Here is a 27,964-nt window from a genome sequence, read left to right on the forward strand (position 1 = left end):
CCGTGGCGGTTGTGGATAATGCTGCTGTGAGCGTGGGTGTGCAGACGTGGCTTTGAGACCCTGTTTTCCGTTGTGGATTTATACCCAGCAGTGGAATTGCTGGAGCCCATGGTAATTCTGTTTCATTTTTTGAGGAATTACCATACTGTTTCCCATAGTGCCTCCAGCATTTTACGTTTTTACCTGCAATGCAGGAGGTTCCGATTCCTCCACATCCTCACCAACGCTTATCTTCCATGTGTGTGTTGATAGTAGCTGTCCTAGAGGGTGTGCGGTGGTGTCTCAGCGTGTCCTCATCTGCCTCCCTCAGGATCAGTGACATGGAGCATCTTTTCACGTGCTTGTAGGGCATTTGTGTATCTTCTTCGGAGAAATATTTACATAAGTCCTTTGTCCGTTTTTAATCAGATTGGGGTTGTTTTGCTGAGTTGTAGGGTTGTAGGAGTTTCTTTCTTTTTTTTTTTTTTTTTGAGATGGAGTCTCGCTCTGTCGCCCAGGCTGGAGTGCAGTGGCCGGATCTCAGCTCACTGCAAGCTCTGCCTCCCGGGTTTACGCCATTCTCCTGTCTCAGCCTCCCGAGTAGCTGGGACTACAGGCGCCCGCCACCGCGCCCGGCTAGTTTTTTGTATTTTTTAGTAGAGATGGGGTTTCACTGTTTTAGCCAGGATGGTCTCGATCTCACCTCATGATCCACCCGTCTCGGCCTCCCAAAGTGCTGGAATTACAGGCTTGAGCCACCGCGCCCGGCCAGGAGTTTCTTAAATACATTCTAATAACTGTATAGAATATAGATAATAGGTCCTTTGTCCATTTTTCACTCAGATTATGTTTCTTTTTGCTGAGTTTTTTTTAATATATTCTAATAACTAGAGTATATAGAGAATATAGATATATACATCCTTTATCCATTTCCTTTTTTTTTTTTTTTTTGAGACGGAGTCTCACTCTGTCGCCCAGGGTGGAGTGCAGTGATGTGATCTCAGCTCACTGCAACCTCGGCCTCCTGGGTTCCAGCGATTCTCCTGCCTCAGCCTCCCAAGTAGCTGGGATTACAGGCTCCTGCCACCACTCCTAGTTAACTTTTGTATTTTTAGTAGAGATGGGGTTTTGCCATGTTGACCAGGGTGGTCTCCAACTCCTGACTTCAGGTGATCCACCTGCCTCAGCCTCCCAAAGTGCTGGGATTACAGGTATGAGCCACCACGCCTGGCCCTGTTTCTTTCTTTCTTTTTTTTTTTTTTTGAGACAGAGTCTCGCTCTGTCGCCCAGGCTGGAGTGCAATAGTGCGATCTTGGCTCACTGCAAGCTCCACCTCCCTCAGGTTCACGCCATTCTCCTGCCTCAGCCTCCCGAGTAGCTGGGACTACAGGCGCCCGCCACCACGCCTGGCTAATTTTTTGTATTTTTAGTAGAGACAGGGTTTCACTGTGTTAGCCAGGATGGTCTCGATCTCCTGACCTTGTGATCCACCCACCTTGGCCTCCCAAAGTGCTGCGATTACAGGCATGAGCCACTGTGCCCGGCCCACGCCTGGCCCTTTATCCATTTTTTTAACCAGTTTGTTTGTTTTGCTGAGTTGTAGGAGTTTTTGTTTTTTGTTTTTTGACATATTCCAATAACTAGGATAGAGAATATAGATATATAGAGAATATGTATAGAGAGAAAATAGAATATATGTGTTCTAGATATTAATACCTTATCAGGTATATGATTTTAAAATACTTTCCCTCATTCTCTGGGTTGCCTCTGTTGATAGTATCCTTTGAAGCACAAAAGTTTTTGTTTATTTGTTTAGAGACAGGGTTTCGCTCTGTTGCTTAGGCTGGAGTGCAGTTGGACGATCTCAACCCATTTCAGCCTCAACTTCCCAGGCTCAAGCCATCCTCCCCCCTCAGCTGTCCCAAGTAGCTGGGACCACAGGCACAGGGACCACACCCTGCTAATTTTGTGTATTTTTAGTTGAGATGAGGTATTTCTTTGTTACCCAGGCTGGTTTTGAGCTCCTGGGCTCCAGTGGTCCACCCACCTCAGCCTCCCAAAGTGCTGGGACCACAGGTGTGAGCGCTGCATCGAGTCAAAAGTTGTACATTTTCACGAAGTCTAATGTGTCTATTTTTCTTTTGCTGCCCCTGCTTTTGGTATCGCATCCAAGAGATCATTGCCAAATCCAGTGTCATGAAGCTTTTCCCCTGTGTTTCCTTCTAAGAGTTTTATAGTCTTAGCTCTCACAGTTAGGTCTTTTGAGTTAATTTGTATACGGTGTTAGGTAGGAGTCCAGCTTTATATTTTTGCAGGCGGACATCCAGTTGTTGTGACACCATTTGTTGAAAGACTGTCCTTTCCCCATCGAATGGTCTTGACACCCTTGTTGAAGATCATTTGACCATACATGAGGGTTTATTTCAGGACTGGAATTTCTTAAAGATTAAATAATACTGGACCCATCCCTCACATTCCTCAGTGTCCTAGTGGCCTGCATGGTGAGTTCCCAGATTCGGGGTGGGGTGCATCTGGCCCTGCCACTGTGCCCACTCACTAGAAGTCTTGGTTCCGCCTCTTCTTTCATGTTTCCCAAAGGCAAACCTGGTATAAGAAGAACTTGAATCAATGTTTTTCTCAAATTATTTGCATGTAAAAGGAGTTCACTTTTTCACTTCCAACTTAATGTAAACTGGTTAAGCAGTGGCATGGGCTCAGTGTTCATTTTGTCTACAATTGATACTAAAGAGTTGGATCTTGATAGACGCAGTGGCGCTTGTAATCCCAGCACTTTGGGAGGCCGGGCGTGGTGGCGTGTTCCTGTAGTCCCAGCTACTCGGAGGCTGAGGCAGGAGAATCGCTTGAACCCAGGAGGAGGAGGTTGCAGTGACCTGAGATTGCGCCACTGCATTCCAGCCTGCGCAGTGGAGTGAGCCTTCATCTCAAAAAAAAAAAAGATCTTTAACTTCCAGTCCTGCCGCCCCCACCCCCCGCGTGTTTGCTTCGCAATACATGAATCCCATACGTGCCTCCTTCACACGCATGTTCTCTCTGTAACCCACCACTTTGTCTGATTGGTTGACAGGTTACGTTTTTCTCTCGTCCCAGCTGTGTGGACAGGGCCACACGCCCTCCTGGACAACGACGGCTCTTGCGTGCATTTTCCAGTGTTTCTTTTGTCAGAGAGGCCAGCAGAGCCGCGGTTCTTCCAGAACCAGCCCTGAGCTAAGTGAGGAGTGCCCAGGAGAGATGGTGAAAATGACAAAGTCCAAAACTTTCCAAGCGTATCTGCCGAATTGTCACCGAACGTACAGCTGCATCCACTGCAGAGCACACCTGGCCAATCATGATGAGCTCATCTCCAAGGCAAGTGGCTTATGCCAAAAAACTGATAGCACAATGATTATTTGTTGTTGTGGTACCTACTTAGTGGAAGAATATTTAAGCATCACATGACTTCCTGAGTGTGCTGTGTCCTGAACGTCTAGAGCCTTCTAGGCAGTGTTGGTGAGCATTTTGTGCATGGTTAACTGTGGCTATGCCACGATCTCAGATGTGATCCTGGCACGGTGGGTGGGTTTCCAGGGCCAGGCAGCTGGGACTGCCAGGATCACGAGCGACAAGGTGAATCACTTGTTTCTCAGAGCAGAAAACCAGAGAGGACTGAATGAGCAAAAGAAGTCTAGAAAAATCTGTGGAAATAGTTTCATAATAAGGGTATTAAGAAAAAAATTTTTTTTTTTTTTTTTTGAGATGGAGTCTTGCTCTGTTGCCCAGGCTGGAGTGCAGTGGCCGGATCTCAGCTCACTGCAAGCTCCGCCTCCCGGGTTCCCGCCATTCTCCTGCCTCAGCCTCCCGAGTAGCTGGGACTACAGGTGCCCGCCACCTCGGCCGGCTAGTTTTTTGTATTTCTTAGTAGAGATGGGGTTTCACTGTGTTAGCCAGGATGGTCTCGATCTCCTGACCTCGTGATCCGCCCGTCTCAGCCTCCCAAAGTGCTGGGATTACAGGCTTGAGCCACCGCGCCCGGCCGGTATTAAGAAATTTTAAAAACTCGGCCGGGCGCGGTGGCTCACGCCTGTAATCCCAGCACTTTGGGAGGCCGAGGCGGGCGGATCACAAGGTCAGGAGATCGAGACCCCGGTGAAACCCCGTCTCTACTAAAAATACAAAAAATTAGCCGGGCGCGGTTGTGGGCGCCTGTAGTCCCAGCTACTCGGGAGGCTGAGGCAGGAGAATGGCATAAACCCGGGAGGCGGAGCTTGCAGTGAGCTGAGATCCGGCCACTGCACTCCAGCCTGGGCGACAGAGCGAGACTCTGTCTCAAAAAAAAAAAAAAAAGAAATTTTAAAAACTCAGTATGGTTAAGAAGGAAAGGGGTTGCTCAGGAAAATGCCCCAGAGGATGTGGCTGCGTTTGCAGGGTCTGTAGGAGCCCTGGGTGAAGCTCTGGCTGGTCTCTGTGCACAGGACCCGTGAGCAGCCTTGAATATGTAAATAAGATCCCCCGGCCCCTCCTTACTGTGCTGAGCTCCTTATTAGCCGTGTGTGGCGTTTATCATCAACCAGCTGTGAACATTTAAACAGGCCACACATCACAGAGGAGCTGATGCTCACTCAGGGAATGACAGCGTTCTCCCCACGTCCTCAGTTCATGACCTCCCCCCAGCCTCACAGGTCGTGACCTACCCCCATCCTCAGGTCATGACATCTCCCCATCTTCACAGGTCATGACCACTTTGGAAACAAAGTTTGTCGGGAAGTTGTGCCTTTCAGGAATCTTTTCTTCTTTAATAGGTATTTTATTTATTTGTTTATTTGTTTTGTAGAGACAGGGTTTTACCATGTTGCCCAGGCTGGTCTTGTGCTCCTGGCCTCAAGTGATCCTCCTGCCTTGGCCTCCCAAAGTGCTGGGATCATCAGTGTGAGCCACCACGCCCAGCCAGGAATCTCTTAGGTTTCCTGTTTAACTCAATGAGAAGAACATTTACCTGCTTGTATTTTCACTAGGTAATAGTGAGAGGCTCCTCATTTCATCATCTGAGATAGAAACTGTTGAACGAGGCAGAGTTTCTGCTCTCTCATTGCCTCTGGGGCTCCTGTGTGCACTGGGAAGTGTGAGGTGAGAAGTGGAAGGAGCCAGGCACCCCATTTCCTCAGTGTTTTCCGAGGTAGGCTCAGTGTGTAAAATGACATGAGGTAACAAGAGGCGGAGCTGCTCTGGGCCCCCAGGTAGGGGCAGTGAAGCTTGTGGCCTTGTGGAGCCCCGTGACACCTGTGTGTTGGCCATGACCTAAGCAGGTGACCTGAGCACTGAGCACGTAGTCAGTGTCCAGCCCCATGCATGGTTTTGCTTCGGAAGCATGCCAGGTGTGTTCATTGCTACATGGTCAAAAGGAATTTGAGATGCTTCTGTTGAAGAGCCTGGAGGTCATCACTGAGCTGTTTTAAAAATTGTATCAGCTCGGCCGGGCGCGGTGGCTCAAGCCTGTAATCCCAGCACTTTGGGAGGCCGAGACGGGCGGATCACGAGGTCAGGAGATCGAGACCATCCTGGCTAATACGGTGAAACCCCGTCTCTACTAAAAATACAAAAAAACTAGCCGGGCGAGGTGGCGGGCGCCTGTGGTCCCAGCTACTCGGGAGGCTGAGGCAGGAGAATGGCGGCAACCCGGGAGGCGGAGCTTGCAGTGAGCTGAGGTCCGGCCACTGCACTCCAGCCTGGCGACAGAGCGAGACTCCGTCTCAAAAAAAAAAAAAAAAAAAAAAAAAAAATTGTATCAGCTGGGTACGGTGGCTCACGCCTGTAATCCCAGCACTTTGGGAGATCTAGGTGGGCGGATCACCTGAGGTCAGGAGTTGGAGACCAGACCAGCCTGACCAACATGAAGAAACCCCGTCTCGGTTGGGCGCGGTGGCTCACGCCTGTAATCCCAGCACTTTGGGAGGCCGAGACTGGCGGATCACGAGGTCAAGAGTTCGAGACCAGCCTGACCAACATAGTGAAACCCCGTCTCTACTGAAAATACAAAAGTTAGCTGGGCGTAGTGGCGTGCTCCTGTAATCCTAGCTACTTGGGAGGCTGGGGCAGGAGAATCGCTTGAACCTGGGAGGCGGAGGTTGCAGTGAGCCAATATGGCACCACTGCATTCATTCCAGCCTGGGCAACAGGGCGAGACTCCGTCTCCAAAAAAAAAAAAAAAAGAAAAAAAAGAAACCCCGCCTCTACTGGAAAAAAAAAAAAAAAATACGGCCAGGCACAGTGGCTCACGCCTGTAATCCCAGCACTTTGGGAGGCCAAGGCAGGCAGATCACGAGGTCAGGAGATCGAGACCATCCTGGCTAACACAGTGAAACCCCATCGCCACTAAAAATACAAAAAATTAGCTGGGCTTGGTGGCGGTGCCTGTAGTCCCAGCTACTTGGGAGGCTGAGGCAGGAGAATGGCGTGAACCCGGGAGGCAGAGGTTGCAGCGAGCCGAGATAGTGCCACTGCACTCCAGCCTGGGTGACAAAGTGATACTCCGTCTCAAAAATAAAAAAAAATACAAAATTAGCTGGGTGTAGTGGCACATACCTGTAATCCCAGCTACTTGGGAGGCTGAGGCAGGAGAATCATTTGAACCCAGGAGGCGGCCTTTGCGGTGAGCCAAGATTGCACCACTGCACTCCAGCCTGGGCAACAAGAGTGAAACTCTGTCTAAAAAAGAAAAAAAAAAAAATTGTATCAAGAGCAGAAGCCTGTCTGGGCACGGTGGCTTACATCTGTAATCCCAGCACTCTGGAAGGCCAAGGTGGGTGGATCACTTGAGGTCAGGAGTTTAAGACCAGCATGGCTAACATGGTGAAACAGAGTCTCTATTAAAAATACAAAAAAATAGGCCGGGCGCGGTGGCTCAAGCCTGTAATCCCAGCACTTTGGGAGGCCAAGACGGGCGGATCACGAGGTCAGGAGATCGAAACCATCCTGGCTAACACGGTGAAACCCCGTCTCTACTAAAAATACAAAAAAACTAGCCGGGCGAGGTGGCGGGCGCCTGTGGTCCCAGCTACTCGGGAGGCTGAGGCAGGAGAATGGCGGGAACCCGGGAGGCGGAGCTTGCAGTGAGCTGAGGTCCGGCCACTGCACTCCAGCCCGGGCGACAGAGCAAGACTCCGTCTCAAAAAAAAAAAAAAAAAAAATGGCCGGGCGCAGTGGCTCAAGCCTGTAATCCCAGCACTTTGGGAGGCCAAGACAGGCGGATCATGAGGTCAGGAGATCAAGACCATCCTGGCTAACACGGTGAAACCCCGTCTCTACTAAAAAATACAAAAAAACTAGCTAGGCGAGATGGCGGGCGCCTGTAGTCCCAGCTACTCCGGAGGCTGAGGCAGGAGAATGGCGTGAACCCGGGAGGCGGAGCTTGCAGTGAGCTGAGATCCGGCCACTACACTCCAGCCTTGGCGACAGACTGAGACTCCGTCTCAAAAAAAAAAAAATACAAAAAAATTAGCTGGGCATGGTGGCACACACCTGTAATCCCAGCTATTCAGGAGACTGAGACATGAGAATTGCTTGAACGCAGGAGGCAGAGGTTGCAGTGAGCTGAGATCACACCAGTACACTCCAGCCTGGGTGACTGAGAGTGAGACTCTGTCTCAAAAAAAAAAAAAAAGAAAAGAAAAGCAGAAGCCTGTCAGAAGTCATTCGGTGCCAAATGAGCATTTCAGGACGAAAAAAGTGCCAAGAACTAAGCTCTCTGAGCACACAAACCACCAGAAAGGATTGGACCTCGTGCCTCCGTGGGTGATGGGCCGGGCGAGGTGGCAGATGGGCCAGGCGAGGTGGCAGGATGACGATGAGAGAGAGTTCTTCTCCCTTCCATGGTGATTCTGATGAGGATTCACTGAGACCACAGAGAACACCTGCCCCACAGAACAGGCTCCAGCACCTGCGAGGCGAGAGGCACTGTCTCCACAGCCTCTAAGTTAGTATTTGTCATAACAAGGGATCCCCTGGCTCCAGGGAGCCTGTTGCTGCTGTAGGCAGCTCTGGTTACTAGAAAGCTCCATCTAGTTAGCAAACTCTGATCTGTGGTCCAAATCTGCCACACCACCTGTTTATGCAAGGTTTTCATAGATCACAGCTGTGCTCATCTGTTTACAGAGTAATTAGAACAAGGACCATATGTCCCCCAAAGCCTAAACTACTTCTCTCCTGGCTCTAATTTACAGAAGGAGGTTTGCTGGCCCCAACTCTGATAAGACAGCTCTGAGTCTGAATCACAGAGCTGCTCTTGTCTCTGAGCCAAACCCTATTTAAAAGTAAGGACTTGGCCGGGCGCGGTGGCTCAAGCCTGTAATCCCAGCACTTTGGGAGGCCGAGACGGGCGGATCACGAGGTCAGAAGATCGAGACCATCCTGGCTAACACGGTGAAACCCCGTCTCTACTAAAAAATACAAAAAACTAGCTGGGCGAGGTGGCGGGCGCCTGTAGTCCCAGCTACTCGGGAGGCTGAGGCAGGAGAATGGCGGGAACCCGGGAGGCGGAGCTTGCAGTGAGCTGAGATCCGGCCACTGCACTCCAGCCTGCGCGGCGAGACTCCGTCTCAAAAAAAAAAAAAAAGTAAGGACTTTCAGAGTAGGTGAGAATTAGGAAATTCAGTCCAGAAAATTGAAGACTGATGAGGATGTGGGAAGAGTCTATAAGATGATTATTAAACTGAACATAGGCCAGGCGCGGTGGCTTACGCCTGTAATCCCAGCACTTTGGGAGGCCGAGGTGGGCGGATCGCGAGGTCAGGAGATCGAGACCATCCTGGCTAACACAGTGAAACCCCGTCTCTACTAAAAATACAAAAAATTAGCCAGGCGTGGTGTTGGGCGCCTGTAGTCCCAGCTACTCGGGAGGCTGAGGCAGGAGAATGGTGTAAACCAGGGAGGCGGAGCTTGCAGTGAGCTGAGATTGCACCACTGCACTCCAGCCTGGGCGACAGAGCAAGACTCCGTCTCAAAAAAAAAAGAAACTGGGCCGGGCGCGGTGGCTCAAGCCTGTAATCCCAGCACTTTGGGAGGCCGAGGCGGGCGGATCACGAGGTCAGGAGATCGAGACCATCCTGGCTGACACGGTGAAACCCCGTCTCTACTAAGAAATACAAAAAACTAGCCGGGCGAGGTGGCGGGCGCCTGTAGTCCCAGCTACTGGGGAGGCTGAGGCAGGAGAATGGCGTGAACCCGGGAGGCAGAGCTTGCAGTGAGCTGAGATCCGGCCACTGCACTCCAGCCTGGGCGGCAGAGCGAGACTCCGTCTCAAAAAAAAAAAAAAAAAGAAACTGAACATAGAACAATGTTCCTAATCCTAGAACGCCACTTAAGGGAATACTCATTTTTAAGCCTGAATGCTGAGGAAAAAGAGCCTCCCCAGATCTCAGCAGCTTAAAACACAGGTTTATTTCATGCTCAGGTGGGATGTCTACCAGGGACAGCTGGGGGCTCTGCTTTGTTGTTGTTGTTGTTGTTTGAGACGGAGCCTTGCTTTGTCGCCCAGGCTGGAGTGCAGTGGCGCCATCTCACTCACTGCAACCTCTGTCTCCCAGGTTCAAGCGAGTCTCCTGCCTCAACCTCCCAAGTAGCTCAGATTACAGGTGTCCGCCACCACACCCAGCTAATTTTTTGTATTTTTAGTAGAGATGGGGTTTCACCATGTTGTCCAGGCTGGTCTCGAGCTCCTGGCCTCAAGTGATCCTCCCACCTTGGCCTCCCAAAGTGCTGGGATTATAGGCATGAGGCATCGTGCTGGACCCTTTTCATTTTTTAAAAATTATATAATATTGCTCATAATCACATTAAAATAATGTATATGTGTAAACAAGGAGACTTGCTTCGTCCTCCTGCCTTGTCCTGCTCCGTTCCTTGGAGATGTCACTGTTAGTAGTTTGGCATCTGTTGTCGTTATTTTGTTTTAATGGAAACATATGTTTCACTTTATTATTATTATTATTATTTTGAGATGGAGTTTTGCTCTGTCGCCCAGGCTGGAATGGTGGCACAATCTTGGATCACTGCAAGCTCTGCCTCCCGGGTTCACGCCATTCTCCTGACTCAGCCTCCCGAGTAGCTGGGACTACAGGCGCCCGCCACCTCGCCCAGCTAATTTTTTGTATTTTTAGTAGAGATGAGGTTTCACCGTGTTAGCCAGGATGGTCTCGATCTCCTGACCTCGTGATCCAGTTTCACTTTAAATAAAGGGCTCAAGTGACACTCACTTTACAGCTAAACTTTTCCTCACTTAATATTTTATGACTTTTATGACTACTTTTTTCTTTCTTTTTTTTTAGACAGGGCTTCTCCTGTCACCCAAGCTGGAGTGCAGTGGCAAAATCTCAGCTCACTGCAACCTCCACATCCCGTGCTCAAGTGATTTTCCTGCCTCAGCCTCCCAAATAGCTGGGACTTCAGGCTCACAGACACCATGCCCTGCTAATTTTTGTACTTTTTGTAGGGACAGGGTTTTGCCATGTTGCCTGGGCTGGTCTTGAACTCCTGACCTCAGGTGATCTACCTGCCCTGGCCTCTCAAAGTGCTGGAATTACAGCCATAGTGCCTAGCCTATGACTGTTTTTCCATATCTGCTCCTACCTTCCCATCCCCTGCATGAGGCCCATATGTGGATGCAGTTGCTTACTCACTTATGGATGAGTACCTGACTTCCTGGTTAAGGCTTTTTTTGTTTTGTTTTTGTGAGATGGAGCCTCGCTGTGTAGCCCAGTCTGGAGTATAGTGGTGCGATCTCAGCTCACTGCAACATCCACCTCCCGGGTCCTGGTTCAAGCAATTCTCCTGCCTCAGCCTCCCGAGTAGCTGGGATTACAGGCGCCCGCCACCATGCCCAGCTAATTTTTGTATTTTTAGTAGAGACGGGGTTTCACCGTGCTGGCCAGGCTGGTCTTGAACTCCTGAACTTGTGATTTGCCTGCCTCAGCCTTGCAAAGTGCTGGGATTACAGGCGTGAACCACCGTGCCCAGCCTTTTTAAAAAAATTTTTTGAGGCAGAGTTTCACTCTTGTCACCCAGGCTGGAGTGCAATGGTGCGATCTCGGCTCACTGCAACCTCCACCTCCTGGGTTCAAGTGATTCTCCTGCCTCAGCCTCCTGAGTAGCTGGGAATACAGGCACCCTCCACCATGCCCAGCTAATTTTTGTATTTTTATTAGAGACAGGGTTTCTCCTTGTTGGCCAGGCTGGTCTTGAAATCCTGACCTCAGGTGATCCACCCACCTCGGCCTCCCAAAGTGCTGGGATTACAGGCGTGAGCCACTGCTCCCGGCCTCTTTTATATTTTTAGAGGCAATTTCTTGCTCTGTCCCCCAGGCTGGAGTGCAGTGGTGTAATCATGGCTCTTCGAACTCCTGAGCTCAAGCAGTCCTCCTGCCTCAGCCCATTTTTGTTGTTGTTGTTTGTTTTCCTAATTATGAACACTATAACCTGTGACCATTCTTGTTGCATTTCCTTATATACTCAAGCTAGTTTGTTGTTTACTGTAAATTCTTAGAAGTGGGACTGCTGGGTCCTATATTATGTGCCTTTTCCAGTTCAATATTGTCAAATTGTGTTTCAGTCACATTCTTCATAGCCTTTTGCCTTTGTTAGACCAAAAACCCCCAAAAAGGGCGGGCATGGTGGTTCACACCTGCCAATACAAAACCTCTTTGTTTTTTTTTTTGTTTTTTTTTGTTTTTTTTTGTTTTTGAGACGGAGTCTCGCTCTGTCGCCCAGGCTGGAGTACAGTGGCCGGATCTCAGCTCACTGCAAGCTCCGCCTCCCAGGTTCACGCCATTCTCCGGCCTCAGCCTCCCGAGTAGCTGGGACTACAGGCGCCCGCCACCTCGCCCGGCTAATTTTTTTGTATTTTTTAGTAGAGACGGGGTTTCACTGTGCTAGCCAGGATGGTCTCGATTTCCTGACCTCGTGATCCGCCCGTCTCGGCCTCCCAAAGTGCTGGGATTACAGGTGTGAGCCACCGCGCCCAGCCAAAACCTCTTTGTTTTATACAGAAATGTTGCTTTCTTGTTTTCTTTCCAATGAAATTTAGATATGAAAATCTGACAGTGTACATCATGTATGACATATGCAGTTTCCTTTGTGGGAGTGGTATTGAGTGAGCATCTCTTATCAGCTGACCCAAGACATTTTTAAATGACAGCCTCCATTATAAACTGTAATATAAGCCAGGCACGTTGGCTCCCACATGCAATCTCAACACTTTGGGAGGCCAAAGTGGGCGGATCACTTCAGGCCAGGAGTTCAATCAAGACCAGCCTGGCCAACATGGCGAAACCCTATCTCTAAAAATCCTATCTCTAAAAATACAAAAATTAGCTGGGCCTAGTGGTGTGTGCCTGTAGTCCTAGCTACTGGAGAGGCTCAGGCAGGAGAATTGCTTGAACCCTGGAGGCAGAGGCTACAGTGAGTCCAGGTGGTGTCACTGCACTCCAGCCTGAGTGACAAAGTGAGACTCCATCTCAAAAAAACCCCAACTGCCCCCAAAGTTTTTGATTTGGTTTGCATTTCTTTGATTATGTTTGAGATCGATCGAGACTTGAAGCTGGCACTGGAGCAGGCGTTCCCACTTTTCCCGTGAGGTCAAAGGTCGTGGAGAGTGACCGAGTGCATCGGGGGTGCAGATGCCCTATTCTGACTCTTTCACGCTTGGCCATCTTAGAATACGTGAATGTACCATGCGCGGTTTCTCAGCGCATGGTATTTTCCTGGTGGGATAGATGTCACTGGAAGAGCCTTTCTCCAAGTGAGAGGCTATCTTGTGCTGTGACCTTTTTTTTTTTTTTTTTTTCCAGACAGAGTTTCACTCTTGTTGCCCAGGCTGGAGTGCAGTGGCACAATCTTGGCTCACTGCAGCCTACACCTCCCAGGTTCAAGTGATTCTCCTGTCTTAGCCACCCAAGTAGCTGGGGTTACTGGTGCCCGCCACCACGCTCAGCTAACTTTTGTATTTTTAGTAGAGGTGGGGTTTCACCATGTTGGCCAGGCTGGTCTCAAACTCCTGACCTCAGTTGATCCGCCCGCCTCAGCCTTCCAAAATGCTGGGGTTACAGGCGTGAGCCACCATGCTCAGTCATGCTGTGACTTTTAAAACATTTCAGTGGGAAAGTATGGACACTTCCCCCTGCGCCTAGTATCTGACAGTGAGCGCATCTGAACTGCTGCAGAAGAGGCGGCGAGGAGAGCATTTTGAGGATCTGTGGGTTTTCGGGTAGAGAAAATCATTCGTGATCCCCTCTCAGAACTCTTCTAATCAGGTAGAGTTGTCCAGACATACGAAGCTCACCATTTAAAAACTGATTTTGCCATGATTTCCAATAATAGTCACTTGCAGAATGTTGATGCAGCAGAATCAGCCACTTCCTGACTGTCTACACTGAAAAACAGCTTGCAGCCCCGTTAAGTGGCTGTTGTTAGTAGAAGTGGAGTTCTGGAGGGGGGACACCGGTGTCTGCTCCCGGTGACCCGTCCGGGTGCAGCTAACAGAACTTGGGCCGTGGGGCTGGGCTCCCCTGGCTCTGAGCAGCACCCCTTTGTTCCAGAAAGTACTCGCAGCCAATCTCACGGGACCTTCTTCTTTCAGTCCTTTCAGGGGAGCCAGGGACGCGCCTACCTCTTCAATTCCGTGTGAGTACCCTGGTTTAGCCTGGGGGGCGGCGTGGGCCCCGGGATGGTCTGGATGGCACCTACCCAGCGCCCTGTGTAGAATAACCTGGTTAGGGGTCCTGAAAGAACCCACCATCCCCCGCCTGGGAGTTTCTGAAATGCACTAAGGATCTTGCCCCTAGCCTGTCCCATCACTGATCTTCCCCATTGATGGTGGGGGCGGGCAGGGCCGGGGAGAGGCAGGGCGCTGCTCTTTGGGAGGTTCCCTGTTTTGGGGGAACTCTTAGGGGAATGGGGCGGGGCCCGCTGAGGGGCGGGGCCTGCAGCACGGTGGCCCCTCTTTCCCCTCAGGGTGAACGTGGGCTGCGGCCCCGCAGAGGAGAGGGTCCTTCTCACCGGGCTGCATGCGGTCGCCGACATCTACTGCGAGAACTGCAAGACCACACTCGGGTGGAAATATGTGAGTGCCGCCGGTTTCTAAGGGACGCTCGTGCCACAAGGGGATGTGCCACTAAGTTGCCACTGACCCACACCTCCCCCTGCAGTGTGGCCCCTGGTACCGGTCACAGTGCTTTCAGAAACCCCAGCTCCTCAGCCGAGGCGGGCAGTCCAGGCTCCAGTGAGGCATGACCACACCGCTGCCCTCCAGCCTGGGTGACAGGCCCCAACCCAAAACAAAAAACAATACACATGTTCAGGCCCATTTCTTCCTAAGCCAGGCTGTCTGCACCCAGCCTGCCCTCTGCCCCTGAGCAGAGCCTGGGTGTGGGAGGAGGCTGAGAGGGCTGCGGGGGACTGCAGGAGGCTGTGCCCACCGTCAGGGACAAGCCTGGAAGACCCCTCAGCGCCAGACCTGCTGGAGTGAGAGTCAGAGAGCTGCCCATGAGCAGCTGCCCAGATCCCTCTTCCCCGGAGACCTTGATTTGAAGGTCGCAGTCCCCACCTCCTCTCCAGCCTTCACCTCTAGTTCCCTTCCCTCTCTACCACATGGCTGATCTGGCCTCCAAAGCCAACAAACCTGGCCCCCTCAGGCCCTGCACCCTCTTGCCCCGCTTCCCTCCTCCACACTGCCCTGAGGTCTCTCTTCCAGGCTCCACTCTCTCTGGCCGACCTTTGTGGCCGAGTCCTCCCCTCCCCCAGGCCACCTCAGATTCCATGGTTTTGACCCCCTGGCCATCTGCCATCTGTTGGGTGCTCCCATGCCTTCCCTGGCTTGTTTTTGTTTGTTTTTGAGATGGTCTCAAACTCCTGACCTCAAGTGATCCACCCACCTCAGCCTCCCAGAGTGCTGGGATTACAGGCGTGAGCCACCGCCCCCGGCCTGCCTGCCTTTTTTGAAGGAGGCTTTCCCATTCAGGCTCTGGTGTTCGCCGGGTCCAGGCCACCTGCTCTCCCTCTTTCCTGAATTCCTGATCATCTCTGGTCTCCCAGATTCCTCGTGAGCTTTGGAAGGCCACAGTTCACACGGTGGAAACGGGCTGCACAAGACTGGCAGGCATCCCCAGCCCTTCCCCCTGGTCAGTCAGCCCCTCACCCATCTGTGGGCCCCACTTCCAGAAACCCCTGCCTTCCCTGCATGGCCACCACACTGCATTCCCCTCTCCGGCTGCACCCGCTGCTTCCTGCTGGCACAGTCCTTCCTGTGTCTGCCACACCTGCGGCTGCCGCTTGGATAGGCAGGACCCATCTTGGTCTTCTGTGTCCCTAGCACCAGGCCACACACTCAGCAAAACAAAAGGATGAGGACGTGTCTGTGGGAGAGATGTTAACTCCTCCCCATGCAGGGCCTTCTCCAGATATCCTGTTCTTTTGTTGTTGTTTTGTTTTGAGACAGGGTCTTGGTCGATCTCAGCTCATTGCAGCTTCGACCTTCTGGGTTGAAGCGGTCCTCCACCTCACCCTCCCAAGTAGCTGGGACTACAGGCACACCACACCCAGCTAAGTTTTTGTTGCGTAGGCTTGTCTCGAACTCCTAGACTCAAGTCATCCTCCTGCCTTGGCCTCCCAAAGTGCTGGGATTACAGATGTGCACCACTGTGCCAGCCTCCGTCACTCTCCCTGTATTTGCCTTCACTCTAGTTATGCACAGAATTCCTGGAGTGTAGTCTTTTGCATCTCTTCAAGCCTCTTAAATCGCCCCACACGTAGTAAATTTTCAGTAAACAGATCTGCATTCACACTGTCCTACAAGTAATCCCAGCACTTTGGGAGCCTGAGGTGGAAGGATCACTTGAGCCCTGGAGACCAAGGCTGCAAGGAGCTATGACCACACCACTGCATTCCAGCCTGGGCGACAGAGTGAGACCCTATCTCAAAACAAGCAAATGAAAAACCTTTTAGTGTATGTGCTGCCGAAGCAAGCACATGAAAAACTTTCAACAACAAATGTAAAGTAAACCTGCACTGCCTCAGTGGACTCACCTGGAACAGACCCCTCAGCGCTGGGTGAGTGCACAGCTCAGGGAACATCTGGGTATAGTTAATAGTATAGACTTGGGGGGGTTTTTTTGCCAAGAGTGATGAAATTTAAAAGTGAAACCTTCTGTCCTGAAACCTTCATCTCCCTTTTCTTTTTCAAGGAGCATGCGTTTGAGAGCAGTCAGAAATATAAGGAAGGAAAATTCATCATTGAGCTTGCTCACATGATCAAAGACAATGGCTGGGAGTAAAGTGCGAACTTTCCCTTCTCCTTCGAATGCTGTTTTGTGAAAGAAACTGAATGTAATGGAAACGTAGGAGCAGCCGGTGGCAGCCTTTCTTGCCCTCTGACCTCAAAGGCTAGCTGCGCATAGCTCTTGACACTCTCGGCCATCTCTGTGGGTAAGGTGTCCCCTCCGATCTGTCCTCTTCATGTACACGGTTGTTTCTGAAAATCTTCAGTGAGCTTTTTCTAACTTCTCAAGTTCTAGAGAATTAACCAACTGATGACTTACCCGCCTAGTTAATACCTTCCTTTCACCTTTGTCTTCAATACAGTTGGGCTCTGCTTTTTTAAGGTTCAGTTGAAAACCAAACTGAGGCCGGGCGCGGTGGCTCACGCCTGTAATCCCAGCACTTTGGGAGGCCGAGGCGGGTGGATCACCTGAGGTCAGGGGTTCTAGACCAGCCTGGCCAACATGGTGAAACCCCGTCTCTACTAAAAATACAAAAATTAGCTGGGCGTGGTGGTGGCTGCCTGTAATCTTAGCTACTCAGGAGGCTGAGGCAGGAGAATCACTTGAACCTGGGAGGCGGAGGTTGCAGTGAGCTAAGATGGCACCATCGCACTCCAGCCTGGGGCACAAGAGCGAGACTTCGTCTCAAAAAAAAAAAAAAAAAAAATTAGCTGGGTATGGTGGCGCATGCCTGTAGTCCCAGCTACTCGGGAGGCTGATGCAGGAGAATCACTTGAACCCAGGAGGCGGAGGTTGCAGTGAGCCGAGATCGTGCCACCGCACTCCAGCCTGGTGACAGAGCAGGACTCCGTCTCAAAAAAAAGAACCAAACTAAGTCTCTGAAGACCATAGGGACAGGGTCTCTTTAGATAGCAAGTCTCGCCATTCCCCTTCTTAGAGAAAAGGTATTGTAGCCCATCCTCCACCCCACTCTTTTTCTTAAAATTCGCAAAACTTCAAATTGGCTATTCCTCTTTCAAATGAACCACTGAAGTACAGCGTTCATTTAAGAATCTTACAGAGGCAGTCAACAGACTTATACACTAAGGGTATTTTTGGTTTTTAGCCTGTTCAGAAACAGAGGCCAGCACTGATGACATTTTAGATACACTCTGAATTGAGAAATGTGTCTAGTGGAACAGGTTGTTTATTTAAGCCAGTAGATTCCTTATCTAGAAAGCAGGTGAGCTGGCCCTTAGAGAAGGCTGTCCCAGGGGCCTGCAGAGGTGCCGTTACTGAGGCGACAGCCTCACGGGGTCTGGTAGCAGGGGTTGTGCCCTCAGCGGTGACAGCAGCTTAGGTGTCAGGCAGTTGCTGAGCGGCTGGTCCATGTCGTTATAGAGTAACACACTGGACCGAGTAAAAGTCGGATTTCATTTTCTACCCTGGATGTACTTGAAGAAAAAGAATTATTTTTGCATATGAAAGAGGCCAGAACCCACAAGAAAAACTTCAAAACTTGACGTTTGCCAGAATGTTGAAAATTTGTTCAGAAAAGGTTAAAGCAACAAGACAGGTTTAGCCTTTGTGAATGAAGGCGCCTGGCCTGCTAGCCGCATCGCCCGTCCCTGCGTGGTGCTGTCCCATGTCACTTGAACTGATAGAGGAGCCTGTGCAATCTCCTAAGGCCTGTGTTTCTGCGACATATTTTATTATAAATTACAATCCACCCATCCACCTGCCCTCCACCAGGAGTGGGCACCCCGTAAGGGTTTAGGCCACTTTGCAGAGGATGGAGGTCAAAAACCATTCCCAGATAAGTTTGGTTTTCAACATTTAGTAACCTGTCTCAGGGCACAGAGGGCAGGCAGGAGACTGGGGGAGGCCAAGGGGCAGCAGATAGGAGAGCACTGAGCCTGGATAGTTCTCTGCCTGGCGAGTGACTCTGAAGCTGCCTTCAGACAAGGCTAGTCTAGGGGCAAGAGTGCGAGCTGGCAGTAAGAACATGGCCACCTGTCCAGCTTCACACCTCCCCTGACTTAAGCCCTTCCTAAACCCAGACCTATGGTCCATGCAGGCACTGGGCTGTGCCCACTCAAGCTCACTGCCCATGTAGAGCATGCCTTTGGGTGCCATCTCTTGGCCCAAGCCTCAGTATGTGGGACATGCCGCTGCCCTGGTGGGCATGGCACTGAGATGCATCAACTCAGCAGGAGTGACAGAGGCAGAAGTTCCTTAAAAGCACATCTTCCACTTAGGAAAGGAAGGAAATTTTTGTACCGTCTTGTAAGCCTCCACTTCCAGCTATGGCCCTGCAAGCTGCCTTATGCCTGCGCTAGTCTCCCTCATTGGGTTCAGGCTGGCTCAGCACATCCCGACCTCCTGAGCTCGCGTGCGGCCATCTAGAGCGCAGGGGTCACTGCACGCTGCAGGGCTCTTGCTGCCCTGTCTCAAGCCTGGAGAGGCTCCGCCCACGAGCTGGCACATGAAGTTAGCAACACCTATGGCTTCAGTCAATTGTCTGAGACTCTGAAGAGGCTGAGACACCTTCCCGACTGGAAGAAGTTCACTGAAAACTTAAACTGACCCTTCCCTTCGAGTCTTCATTCCTCTCCCATGTGGGAACCCAGCCTTGGATGCCCTGGGGACTAGGGGAAACAGTTGGGGGTTTGTGCCGTCCCCAGCCTGCTATGGGTGTGAGGACAGCCAGGTCCTGAGTGACTCAAGATGCTTCACTTACACTGAAGAATCTTCTAAAACTCTTCCGAGTGGTTTTTGTACACACTCAAGTTCTATTTAGAGCTGTTCTGCGTGTTGGGTGAGTTCGCTGCTCCCTCGTTTTGGGCACTTTGGTTTTTGTCTTTACTGACGGCATCGATTGAACATTTTTTACTAGTAGTCTTATGAATTTTCTTATGACTTATTTTGTATTTTTTTTTTTTGTAACTTATACCAACAAAACTTTTATCACTTTTTTGTTGTTGTTGTTGGGCTTCTGCAAAATGCAAGCTCATTTTTAAACCAAATGAATAGACCATGAGCTGGCGACAGGGGAAGTGCTATTCACAAGACCATGTCCACCACCCTCTAAAATTCCTGAACAATATCATCTGGGACTTCTATTTATTTAAAACAAATCTTCCTTGAGAGCCTTGGGAGGTGATGTCAGGGTTATAAATGGCACAGTGCATTTGCTGTAGGAAATGTGGTTTGGCATTGTTTTATACACACACAGTATTTTTATACCTTAATGCTTATTCTTGATGGCATCTGTCAGATATTAGAATCAGAAATAAGAATCTTCCCAAAATCCTTTTATTTACCTGATGCCCTCATCAGGTTATTAAAAATTCAAGTGGTTTTAATAGCTAAAAACCTGCAAATTAAGCTCTAAAACAAACTACAGAAATGTAAACCTTCACTTGCCAAAGGTCCTTGGTGGCCTGTCCCCTGCCCCAGGGGCAGATGGCCCTGAAGCCCTTCCCTCACTGTGCAGGCCATTGGGTGAGGCTGGACGGTCACCCACGGCGGCTTCACTGCAAGGAGCAGGACTGCCAAGCTCAAGCACGGGGCCTTCAACTTCCCCTGTCCTCTGGCCATGCTGCCAGCCCTTGGTCCTTATCTGTGTGAGGTTTACAAATAAAGCTTCTGATGTCAGATGTTTAAGTTGTGTGCTCAGTGGACGAGGCCATGTCCTGATGCAGAAGGCTGAGTCCAGGCTCTCTGTGGCATCCCTGAGAGCAGAGGGCAGTCTTAGGTTCTTCCAGCTCTGGAGCCAAGGGCGGCCTGGTCCCACTTCTCTGCCCCCACCATTGGGGGGATTTGAATGTAGCCAGAGAATACAGTCAGGGCCAGCCAGGGTGGCCACAGGGTCCTCTCCAAACCTGCTTCTCCCTCCCTGGTCAGGCGTCCACCCCCCACCACCCACACCTGTACCCTGGATGCTGCCTCAGAGACCTACGGGTGTGTAGACACCTGTGCAGTCACTGCGTCCTACTGTGCAGGCCCAGCTTGGTGTCTGAGCCTCTTACAAGTGAGTTACTGCCAGGGCTAGACCAGACCTCGCTGAGGACAGTGCCTGGCGGGAGGCATTGAGGGCGTCAAAAGTCACTCCAAGGGCCTGGTCAACAGTCACAGACGGGTGACAGGCTGCAGAGGGATAGGCTGGAGAAGAGGCGGAGCCAGCCGTGGTGCAGTTCTTGTTCTTAGCATGATGAAGGGCCAGAGGCTGGTGTGCAGCAGGGTGATAAGGGACAGACGTGTCTCTAGCGGTCATCAGGCAGCCTGTGGCAGTGGACAGGGTGAGGCAGGGATGCAGATGAGGCGCCACCCAGCATCCAGGGAGACAAAGGGCTCGGGCCTGCGGCTTCAGCATCAGTGATGAGAAAAGGAAGGGCAGAGGTACAGCCTGGAACGTACTGACAGGTTCAAGATTTGGGGCAACAAAAATGAGACAACCAAGAATAAGGCCTAAGAAGTTAGGGCTTAGTGTGAAGAACTAGAAATGGGGGGCCTGAGGGCAACAGGGAGCCCGAGACGCGAAGGAGGGTCCATGACATGAGAACACTGACCACTGGCCTGGGCTGAAAACAGAAGAAAAAGCGAGCCAGGGGCACATTTAACAGAAAAATGGGGTCGAGGGAGGGTCTTGACGTTAGGAGATGCTGATGCAGCCGGCCAAAGGCCATCAGTCAGTGACAGGAGGAGCAGAGTCGGAGCCCAATGGCCGGGCCTGAAAGCAGCAAGGCCACCTTCTCAGCGGAAGGGTGGGGAGAGGGACTGCTTGTTCTCCTCACAGCCAGAGACACTGGCCTCAACCAGGTGTGGGTCCCCTCAAGATTCTGATAGGGGCAGAGAGAAGCCACGCAGGCTTGAGATGAAGCCCGTGGCCAGAGCAGGCAAGTGGGGCCCCGAGAGCCCAGGCAGGATACGGCAGGAAAGTCAATGCTGCAGTCCAGCACCGGCCATCAGAAGCCCCTGAAGCCCACCTGCAGAGGCTCAGGCTCAGTAGGTCTGGGGTCTGAAAACTTGTCCCAGGTGATGGCGTTGGTCAGGGGACCACACTGGTTGTATAAATAGGCTGTCCCTGAGAAGGTAACAGAAGAAGGCGTAAGAAAATCAGACTTATACAGCTGGATGTGGTGGTGCACGCCTGTAGTCCCAGCTACTTGGGAGGCTAAGGCAGGAGGATTGCTTGAGCCCAGGAGGCTGAGGCTGCAGTAAGCCATGATCACACCACTGCACTGGAGCCTGGGCAACAGAGCAAGACCCTGTCTTAAAAAGGAAACCAGAATGTGGAGACACAGTCCTTCCTCACTAACCTGGCCTACTGGAGGCCTGGGGTGCCAGCCTGGGTAAGGCAGACCTTATGCTCTGAGGTCCCAGCAGTGGGCTCTGGCTGGGCCAGGTCCTAGAAACAGGGCCAAGGCCCTTGGCAACAGGTTAAGGGGTGGGGAGGCTGTGGGCTCCCAGGGGCCAGGAAAAGGGATGCAGGCAGCAGGTAAGCCATTTATTGGATGGCAGCAGAGGGCAGGCTAGGAAGACTGGAAATGGAGATGTGGACACAGGCCCCCAGCCCTGCAACCCCACCAAGGTCCACAGTGGCCAACCTGCTGCTACCAGGAGCTGAAGTCCCCAAAACCCCGACTGGGCTTCTTCTTGGACATGGGGACAGTGGCGCTGGTTGAGGGCTCTTCCTCTGCCGCTCGCTTCCTGGGAAGAGAAGAAGCCGCTGGGAGTCCACGCCCTCCCTCGGCCCCTCCTGACTTGTCTGTATCTCCATACGGCCCTCCCGGTATAGGACCAACCCCTCCCACCTGCTGCTCCCACGTCCCCCTGAATTCGATGGCTTCCACCCACAGAGGCCCCGGCCAGGCCTTCAGAGGTAGTCCCTCGGCTGCAGAGGCCACACAGCACAAGCCCATGCCCAGGTCCAGTGCCCGTGGCTTTCTTGCCCCTCTGGATCTGACCCTCAGACCTCAGTCAGCCCTAGGAAACACCATGGGAAACAGAGAGGCCAACCGCGCGGCACTCACGTGGCTGCTGGGTTGATGTACTTGCCCACGCCCTGGCGGAAGGTCTGGGGGCCCTGGCTCCCTGCCTCGGGCTGGCTGCTCTTCACTTTGGTCTCCGGGGCTGCCTCGAGCTGTGTCTTCCGCTCCTGGGCGATCTGTGGCACAAGAGGGTGGAGGCTGACCAGCAGCACCTCGGGCAGGACAGATGCTAGGCTTGGGGTGGGAAGGTGCGCTGGCCCAGACCCTCCTGGTGGTGGCATCGTGCCCCCTCACCTGGGCATCAGCCTCCTCATAGGGGTCCACGAACACTGTAGTGGCATCGATGCGGATCTCCTCCTAGCAGCAGAGGGGACTCAGTGCACGGCAGGTCCTCCCCCCGCCTGCCTGGCCCCCAGCCGCCACGCCCCACCTCCCTGGGCACAGACCTTAGGGCGGTCAGTTTTGGGGTCACTCTCCACATTCTCCATGGCTGTCAGTACGTCAAAGCCCCCAACAACACTGCAGCAGGGAGACAGAGGCGGGTCTGCATGTGCTCAAGGAGGGCACCCTCAGGGCCGGGCACCAAGGCATGTGGGAAGAGGGGTTGAGAGCCCCGAGGCTGGCCTGGTGGTCCTCGGGCAGCAGCCAGGAAGGCGATGAGAGGGCGTGGCAAGGGCGGGGTCAGCAGACCATGGCCCTGGGCATATCCAGCTGGGTTTTTTTTCTGGTTCTCTTTTGGTTCCCCACCCACAGGAAAAATAGGAGTCACAAATGTGGCTTGTGCTGTCCCCACTGGTTTGGTAACAGAGTTCCACTTGGCCAGAACCACATCACCTGCATCCACCTTGTTTTGTGCTGCTTCCACACAGTTGGGTGGGCGTCAAGAGACCACGCGGCCCACAATGCTGGAAAGACCCCTGGACTAGAGGGTGAAGGGAGCTGGGCGTGGCCAGGCTTGTGAGTGGCGCGCCATCAGGTCTGAGACAGGGCAGCGGCCAGGCCACGCAGGGGTGTTTCCTCCTCTCCTGAGCCCGGTGGGTCTGGAGAGCCAGACTTCCCTGGCACAGGGAGCACCCTCTGTCCCAGCTCTGCATAGCCTCAACCCCCAGCAGTGACAGCCAGCACGGCACATGGCTCAGGTCCACAGAGAAGGCAGCGAGGAGGCCTCAGGTGGGGAAGGACCCCACCTAGCCCACTGACCCCCAGGCTTCACACAGCCGCTTCCCTTACCGTCCAAAGATGGTGTGCTTCTTATCCAGGTAGGCACAGGAGCGAAACGTGATGAAGCTGGGGAGGAGGGTTGGATGGTTAGGGAGAGCATGGCACCTTCTGCATCTGGCCTGCCTGAGAGCACACCAGGAGCTGCCCACCCTCTACAGTCGGCTCTGGGAACCTGCGGCTTCCGTGGACACGTGGGTGCATGGGGCTCCCTGCTGCTGCCCACCAGGGCAGGTCATCAGCTCCCCAAGGCTGCCCAGGGAACCCCGGACCTCCAGCTGTCCCCAGGTCCTCCTGCTGCCCCGGCTGCTGCCCAGTGCCTGTCAGGGAGTCCCTGTGCCCAGAGCCAGCCTGGTCATGCAGGTCTGTGGGAGGTGGCTGGGACAAGGTGACACCTGGAAAACCAGAGCCAGCCCCGTGCCATCAAGGGACCTGTCGAAGGACTGAGGAGAAAGGAGGCAACAAAGCCAGAGCAGAAATCAAGGGATTCAGAAACGTGGGTAACATAAACATGGACAAAGAAAATGCTCAGGTCATCCAGACACAGTGGCTCACGCCTGTAATCCCAGCACTTTGGCAGGCCGAGGCAGGAAGACCGCTTGAGTCCAGGAGTTGAAGAACAGCTGGGGCAATAGCGTGAACCCTGGAGGCAGAGGTTGCAGTGAGTTGAGATGGCACCACTGCACTCCAGCCTGGGTGACAGAGCGAGTCGCCGTCTTAAAAAAAAAAATTTCCGGCCGGGCGCGGTGGCTCAAGCCTGTAATCCCAGCACTTTGGGAGGCCGAGACAGGCGGATCACGAGGTCAGGAGATCGAGACCATCCTGGCTGACACAGTGAAACCCCGTCTCTACTAAAAAATACAAAAAAACTAGCCGGGCGAGGTGGCGGGCGCCTGTAGTCCCAGCTACTCGGGAGGCTGAGGCAGGAGAATGGCGTAAACCCAGGAGGCAGAGCTTGCAGTGAGCCAAGATCACGCCACTGCACTCCAGCCTGGGCGGCAGAGCGAGACTCTGTCTCAAAAAAAAAAAAAAAGCCGGGCATGGTGGCTCAAGCCTGTAATCCCAGCACTTTGGGAGGCCGAGACGGGCGGATCACGAGGTCAGGAGATCGAGACCATCCTGGCTAACACAATGAAACCCCGTCTCCACTAAAAATACAAAAAAATTAGCCGGGCGTGGTGGCGGCGCCTGTAGTCCCAGCTACTCGGGAGGCTGAGGCAGGAGAATGGCGGGAACCCGGGAGGCGGAGCTTGCAGTGAGCCGAGATCGCGCCACTGCACTCCAGCCTGGGCGACAGAGCGAGACTCCGCCTCAAAAAAAAAAAAAAAAAAAAAAAATTTCCAGGAGGAGCTTGCCTCGGGATGGTTCTTTTACTTTCCTCGTATCTGAGTTTAATTCTGCTTCTAGTTTCCTTCACTGTGTTAGAAATCAGCCAGAGAGAACCACTTGCAGGTCAGAGCGCAGGTCTGCCCCATTGTAGACGTGACATCTGTGGACACTTGTCTGGTGGCCTTGGGGGTGGTCAGACTCGGTGGGCTCAGGATCATGTCCCTGCGTGGCTGGGGGGGTGCATGTTCGATGCAGCGGGGGTTAGGTCCTGTCTCTCACCAGCAGGGTATGTGGGCTGTGCCTGCCTGCACCACCCTGGGGTGCTCCGTGCCACCAGTGCTGGGACCCACCCAGTATCTTCCACTGTATTCCTTTCAGCCTCTCTGGCTCTGCCCTCTGAGGGCTTTTTGAAGGCTCACAGCTGGGGTCTGTCGCGTTCTCATTCATCCCAAAAGTCTTTTTTTTTTTTCCCTTTGAGACGGAGTCTCGCTGTCACCCAGGTTGCAGTGCAGTGGCGCGATCTTGGCTCACTGCAACGTCTGCCTCCCGGGTTCAAGCGATTCTCGTGCCTCAGCCACCCAAGTAGCTGGAATTACAGGTGCCCACCACCATGCCTGGCTAATTTTTATATTTTTAGTAGAGACATGGTTTCACCATGTTGGCCAGGCTGGTCTTAAACTACTGGCCTCAGGTGATCCGCCCGCCTCGGCCTCCCAAAGTGCTGGGATCGATCCTGACAGTTTTTTCTTTTTTTGAGACGGAGTCTCGCTCTGTCGCCCAGGCCGGAGGGCAGTGCCGCAATCTCGGCTCACTGCAAGCTCTGCCTCCTGGGTTCGCACCATTCTCCTGCCTCAGCCTCCCAAGTAGCTGGGACTACAGGTGCCCACCACGCCCGGCTAATTTTTTGTATTTTTAGTAGAGACGGGGTTTCACCATGTTAGCCAGGATGGCCTTGATCTCCTGACCTCGTGATCCGCCTGCCTCAGCCTCCAAAAGTGCTGGGATTACAGGCACGATCCACCGCACCCAGCCTCCTCCTGGAAAATCTTTAATTACAAGAATCATGAAAGGAAAAACAAAGCTGTAACAAATTAAAGTCTAATTATCTTTGAATACAGTAAAACAGGCAAACCTTTGGCAATAGTTGTCCAAGAAAGCACAAAATACTACTAGAAATAAGAAGAGGCCAGGCGCGGTGGCTCAAGCCTGTAATCCCAGCACTTTGGGAGGCTGAGGCAGGAGGATTACCTGGGGTCAGGAGTTCGAGACCAGCCTGGCCAACATGGTGAAACCCCGTCTCTACTAAAAATACAAAAATTAGCTGGGCGTGGTGGCGGGCGCCTGTAATCCTAGCTGCTCAGGAGGCTGAGGCAGGAGAATCGCTTGAACCCAGGAGGCGGAGGTTGCAGTGAGCCAAGATCGTGCCACTGCACTCCAGCCTGGGGGACCAGAGTGAGACTCCACCTCAAAAAAAAAAAGAAATAAGAGAAGGCTGGCCGGACGTGGTGGCTCAAGCTTGTAATCCCAGCACTTTGGGAGGCCGAGACGGGCGGATCACGAGGTCAGGAGATCGAGACCATCCTGGCTAACATGGTGAAACCCCGTCTCTACTAAAAATACAAAAAACTAGCTGGGCGAGGTGGCGGGTGCCTGTAGTCCCAGCTACTCGGGAGGCTGAGGCAGGAGAATGGCATAAACCCGGGAGGCGGAGCTTGCAGTGAGCTGAGATCCGGCCACTGCACTCCAGCCTGGGCGACAGAGCGAGACTCCGTCTCAAAAAAAAAAAAAAAAAAAAAAAGAAGAGAAGGCTGAGCATGGTGGCTCAAGCCTGTAATCTCAGCACTTTGGGAGGCTGAGATGGGTGGATCACCTGAGGTCAGGAGTTGGAGACCAGCCTGGCCAACATGGTGAAACCCTGTCTCTACTAAAAATACAAAAAATTAGCTGGGCATTGTGGTGGGCGTCTGTAATCCCAGGAGAACTGCTTGAACCGGGAGGCGGAGGTTGCAGCGAGCCAAGATCCCACCATTGCACTCCAGCCTGGGCGACAAGAGTGAAACTCTATCTCAAAAAAAAAAAAAGGAAGAGAAGGTGGCAACTGATCTGTCAGCCGTTTCACAGGCTGGTTAAGCCAAAGAGAAATAAAAAATAATAAAATGATTCCCCATCCTGGCCCCTGCCAAACAAGAACCAACCATGCACCCAACCTACTTGAAAATAACCAACAGTCCTAGGCAATCCTTGGCTAAGAGGAAACTGAAAGGGAAGCTACCAACCGCCAGCAAGCAGTGAAGAGGGAACGTGCACCCTCAAAATGACAGACGCGGCTCCAGAAGCAGACATGGATTAAAGTGAAGAAGGAGGAAAAGCACCATGAAGAAGCAAAGACAGAGAGTGAAAACAATTCCACAGGAAGTGAAAACAGACAAACCCTTCAAAGACCATTAAGGGATCGAGGAACAGAAAGTGTGATTAGGAAGGAGAAAAAAAAAAGAGGTGAGCACAGAGAGGCCAAGAGAACATCAGCTTCATGGGAACAAGTACCCATTAACCCTGAAATGAAAGCCCCAAGAAAGTGGCACGAACGGCTGCCAGCTGCCTTTGGCCGGCTGTTCACCACAGCTGACGCCAGTGTGATTTTTTTTTTCCAGACAGGGTTTCACTGCTGCCCAGAATAGAGTGCAGTGGTGCGATCCCAGCTCACTGCAGCTTTGACTTCCCGGGCTCAGAGGATCCCCCACCTCACCCTCCCAAGTAGCTGGAACTACAGGCACACACCACCATGCCCCACTAATTTTTTAAATTTTTTGTAGAGATGGGGTTTTGCCATGTTGCCCAGGCTCATCTCAAATTCCTGGGCTCAGGCAATCCACCTACCTCAGCCTCGCCAAGTGCTGGGATTACAGGTGTGAGCCACCACGCCCAGCCACCCCTGTGATTTTAATCATTCCAGGCTACAAAGCCACAGCCAGCTCTGCTCACAACATGCAGGGGCCACACTTGTCACAGCAAAACCTGCTGGAGCCAGTCCACACAACTGAGACCACGTGTGACAAGACAGTGAGCCGGTGGAAGGCCACAGCAAAGCCACGAGAGGCCAGGGTTCACCCCAGAATGCCACGCAGACACCCATGCACTCTAGCCTTGTAGTGGCCACATCCACAAATCCCAGGAGGACCAGAAAAGCACAGAATCATCGTAACAGAT

At 52.4% G+C, this 27,964-nt stretch overlaps 2 protein-coding genes across 7 annotated transcripts in view; one reads left to right on the forward strand and one right to left on the reverse strand.

Annotated features, from left to right (window-relative positions):
* YPEL1 (yippee like 1) overlaps nt 1–19,874 on the forward strand; it is a 39,636-nt gene extending 19,762 nt beyond the window's left edge. The window contains exons 2-5 of one of the 2 annotated variants that reach the window (XR_012418969.1): nt 3,065–3,345; nt 13,601–13,644; nt 13,975–16,068; nt 16,203–16,553. Coding sequence is in view for 1 of the 2 variants with exons in the window: in XM_045363917.2 (XP_045219852.1) it covers nt 3,229–3,345; nt 13,601–13,644; nt 13,975–14,083; nt 16,203–16,292 (360 nt within the window). In the remaining variant the exon portion in view is untranslated. Of the gene's footprint in view, nt 1–3,064; nt 3,346–13,600; nt 13,645–13,974; nt 16,069–16,202 lie in introns of both variants that reach the window. The other variant, XM_045363917.2, reaches the window with a different exon arrangement.
* PPIL2 (peptidylprolyl isomerase like 2) overlaps nt 19,517–27,964 on the reverse strand; it is a 29,767-nt gene continuing 21,319 nt past the window's right edge. For 2 of the 5 annotated variants that reach the window (XM_045363916.3, XM_074004289.1), the window contains 6 exons: nt 23,441–23,497; nt 22,657–22,729; nt 22,505–22,567; nt 22,253–22,386; nt 21,827–21,929; nt 19,517–20,501 (listed from right to left, as the gene is read on the reverse strand). In XM_045363916.3, the coding sequence (XP_045219851.1) occupies nt 21,833–21,929; nt 22,253–22,386; nt 22,505–22,567; nt 22,657–22,729; nt 23,441–23,497 (424 nt within the window). In that variant the 3' untranslated portion in view covers nt 19,517–20,501; nt 21,827–21,832. Of the gene's footprint in view, nt 21,304–21,826; nt 21,930–22,252; nt 22,387–22,504; nt 22,568–22,656; nt 22,730–23,440; nt 23,498–27,964 lie in introns of those variants that run through there. The other 3 variants (XM_045363915.3, XM_074004288.1, XR_012418968.1) reach the window with 2 other exon arrangements.

The sequence above is a fragment of the Macaca fascicularis genome, chromosome 10 (assembly GCF_037993035.2).
Source record: "Macaca fascicularis isolate 582-1 chromosome 10, T2T-MFA8v1.1".
Lineage (NCBI taxonomy): Eukaryota > Metazoa > Chordata > Mammalia > Primates > Cercopithecidae > Macaca > Macaca fascicularis.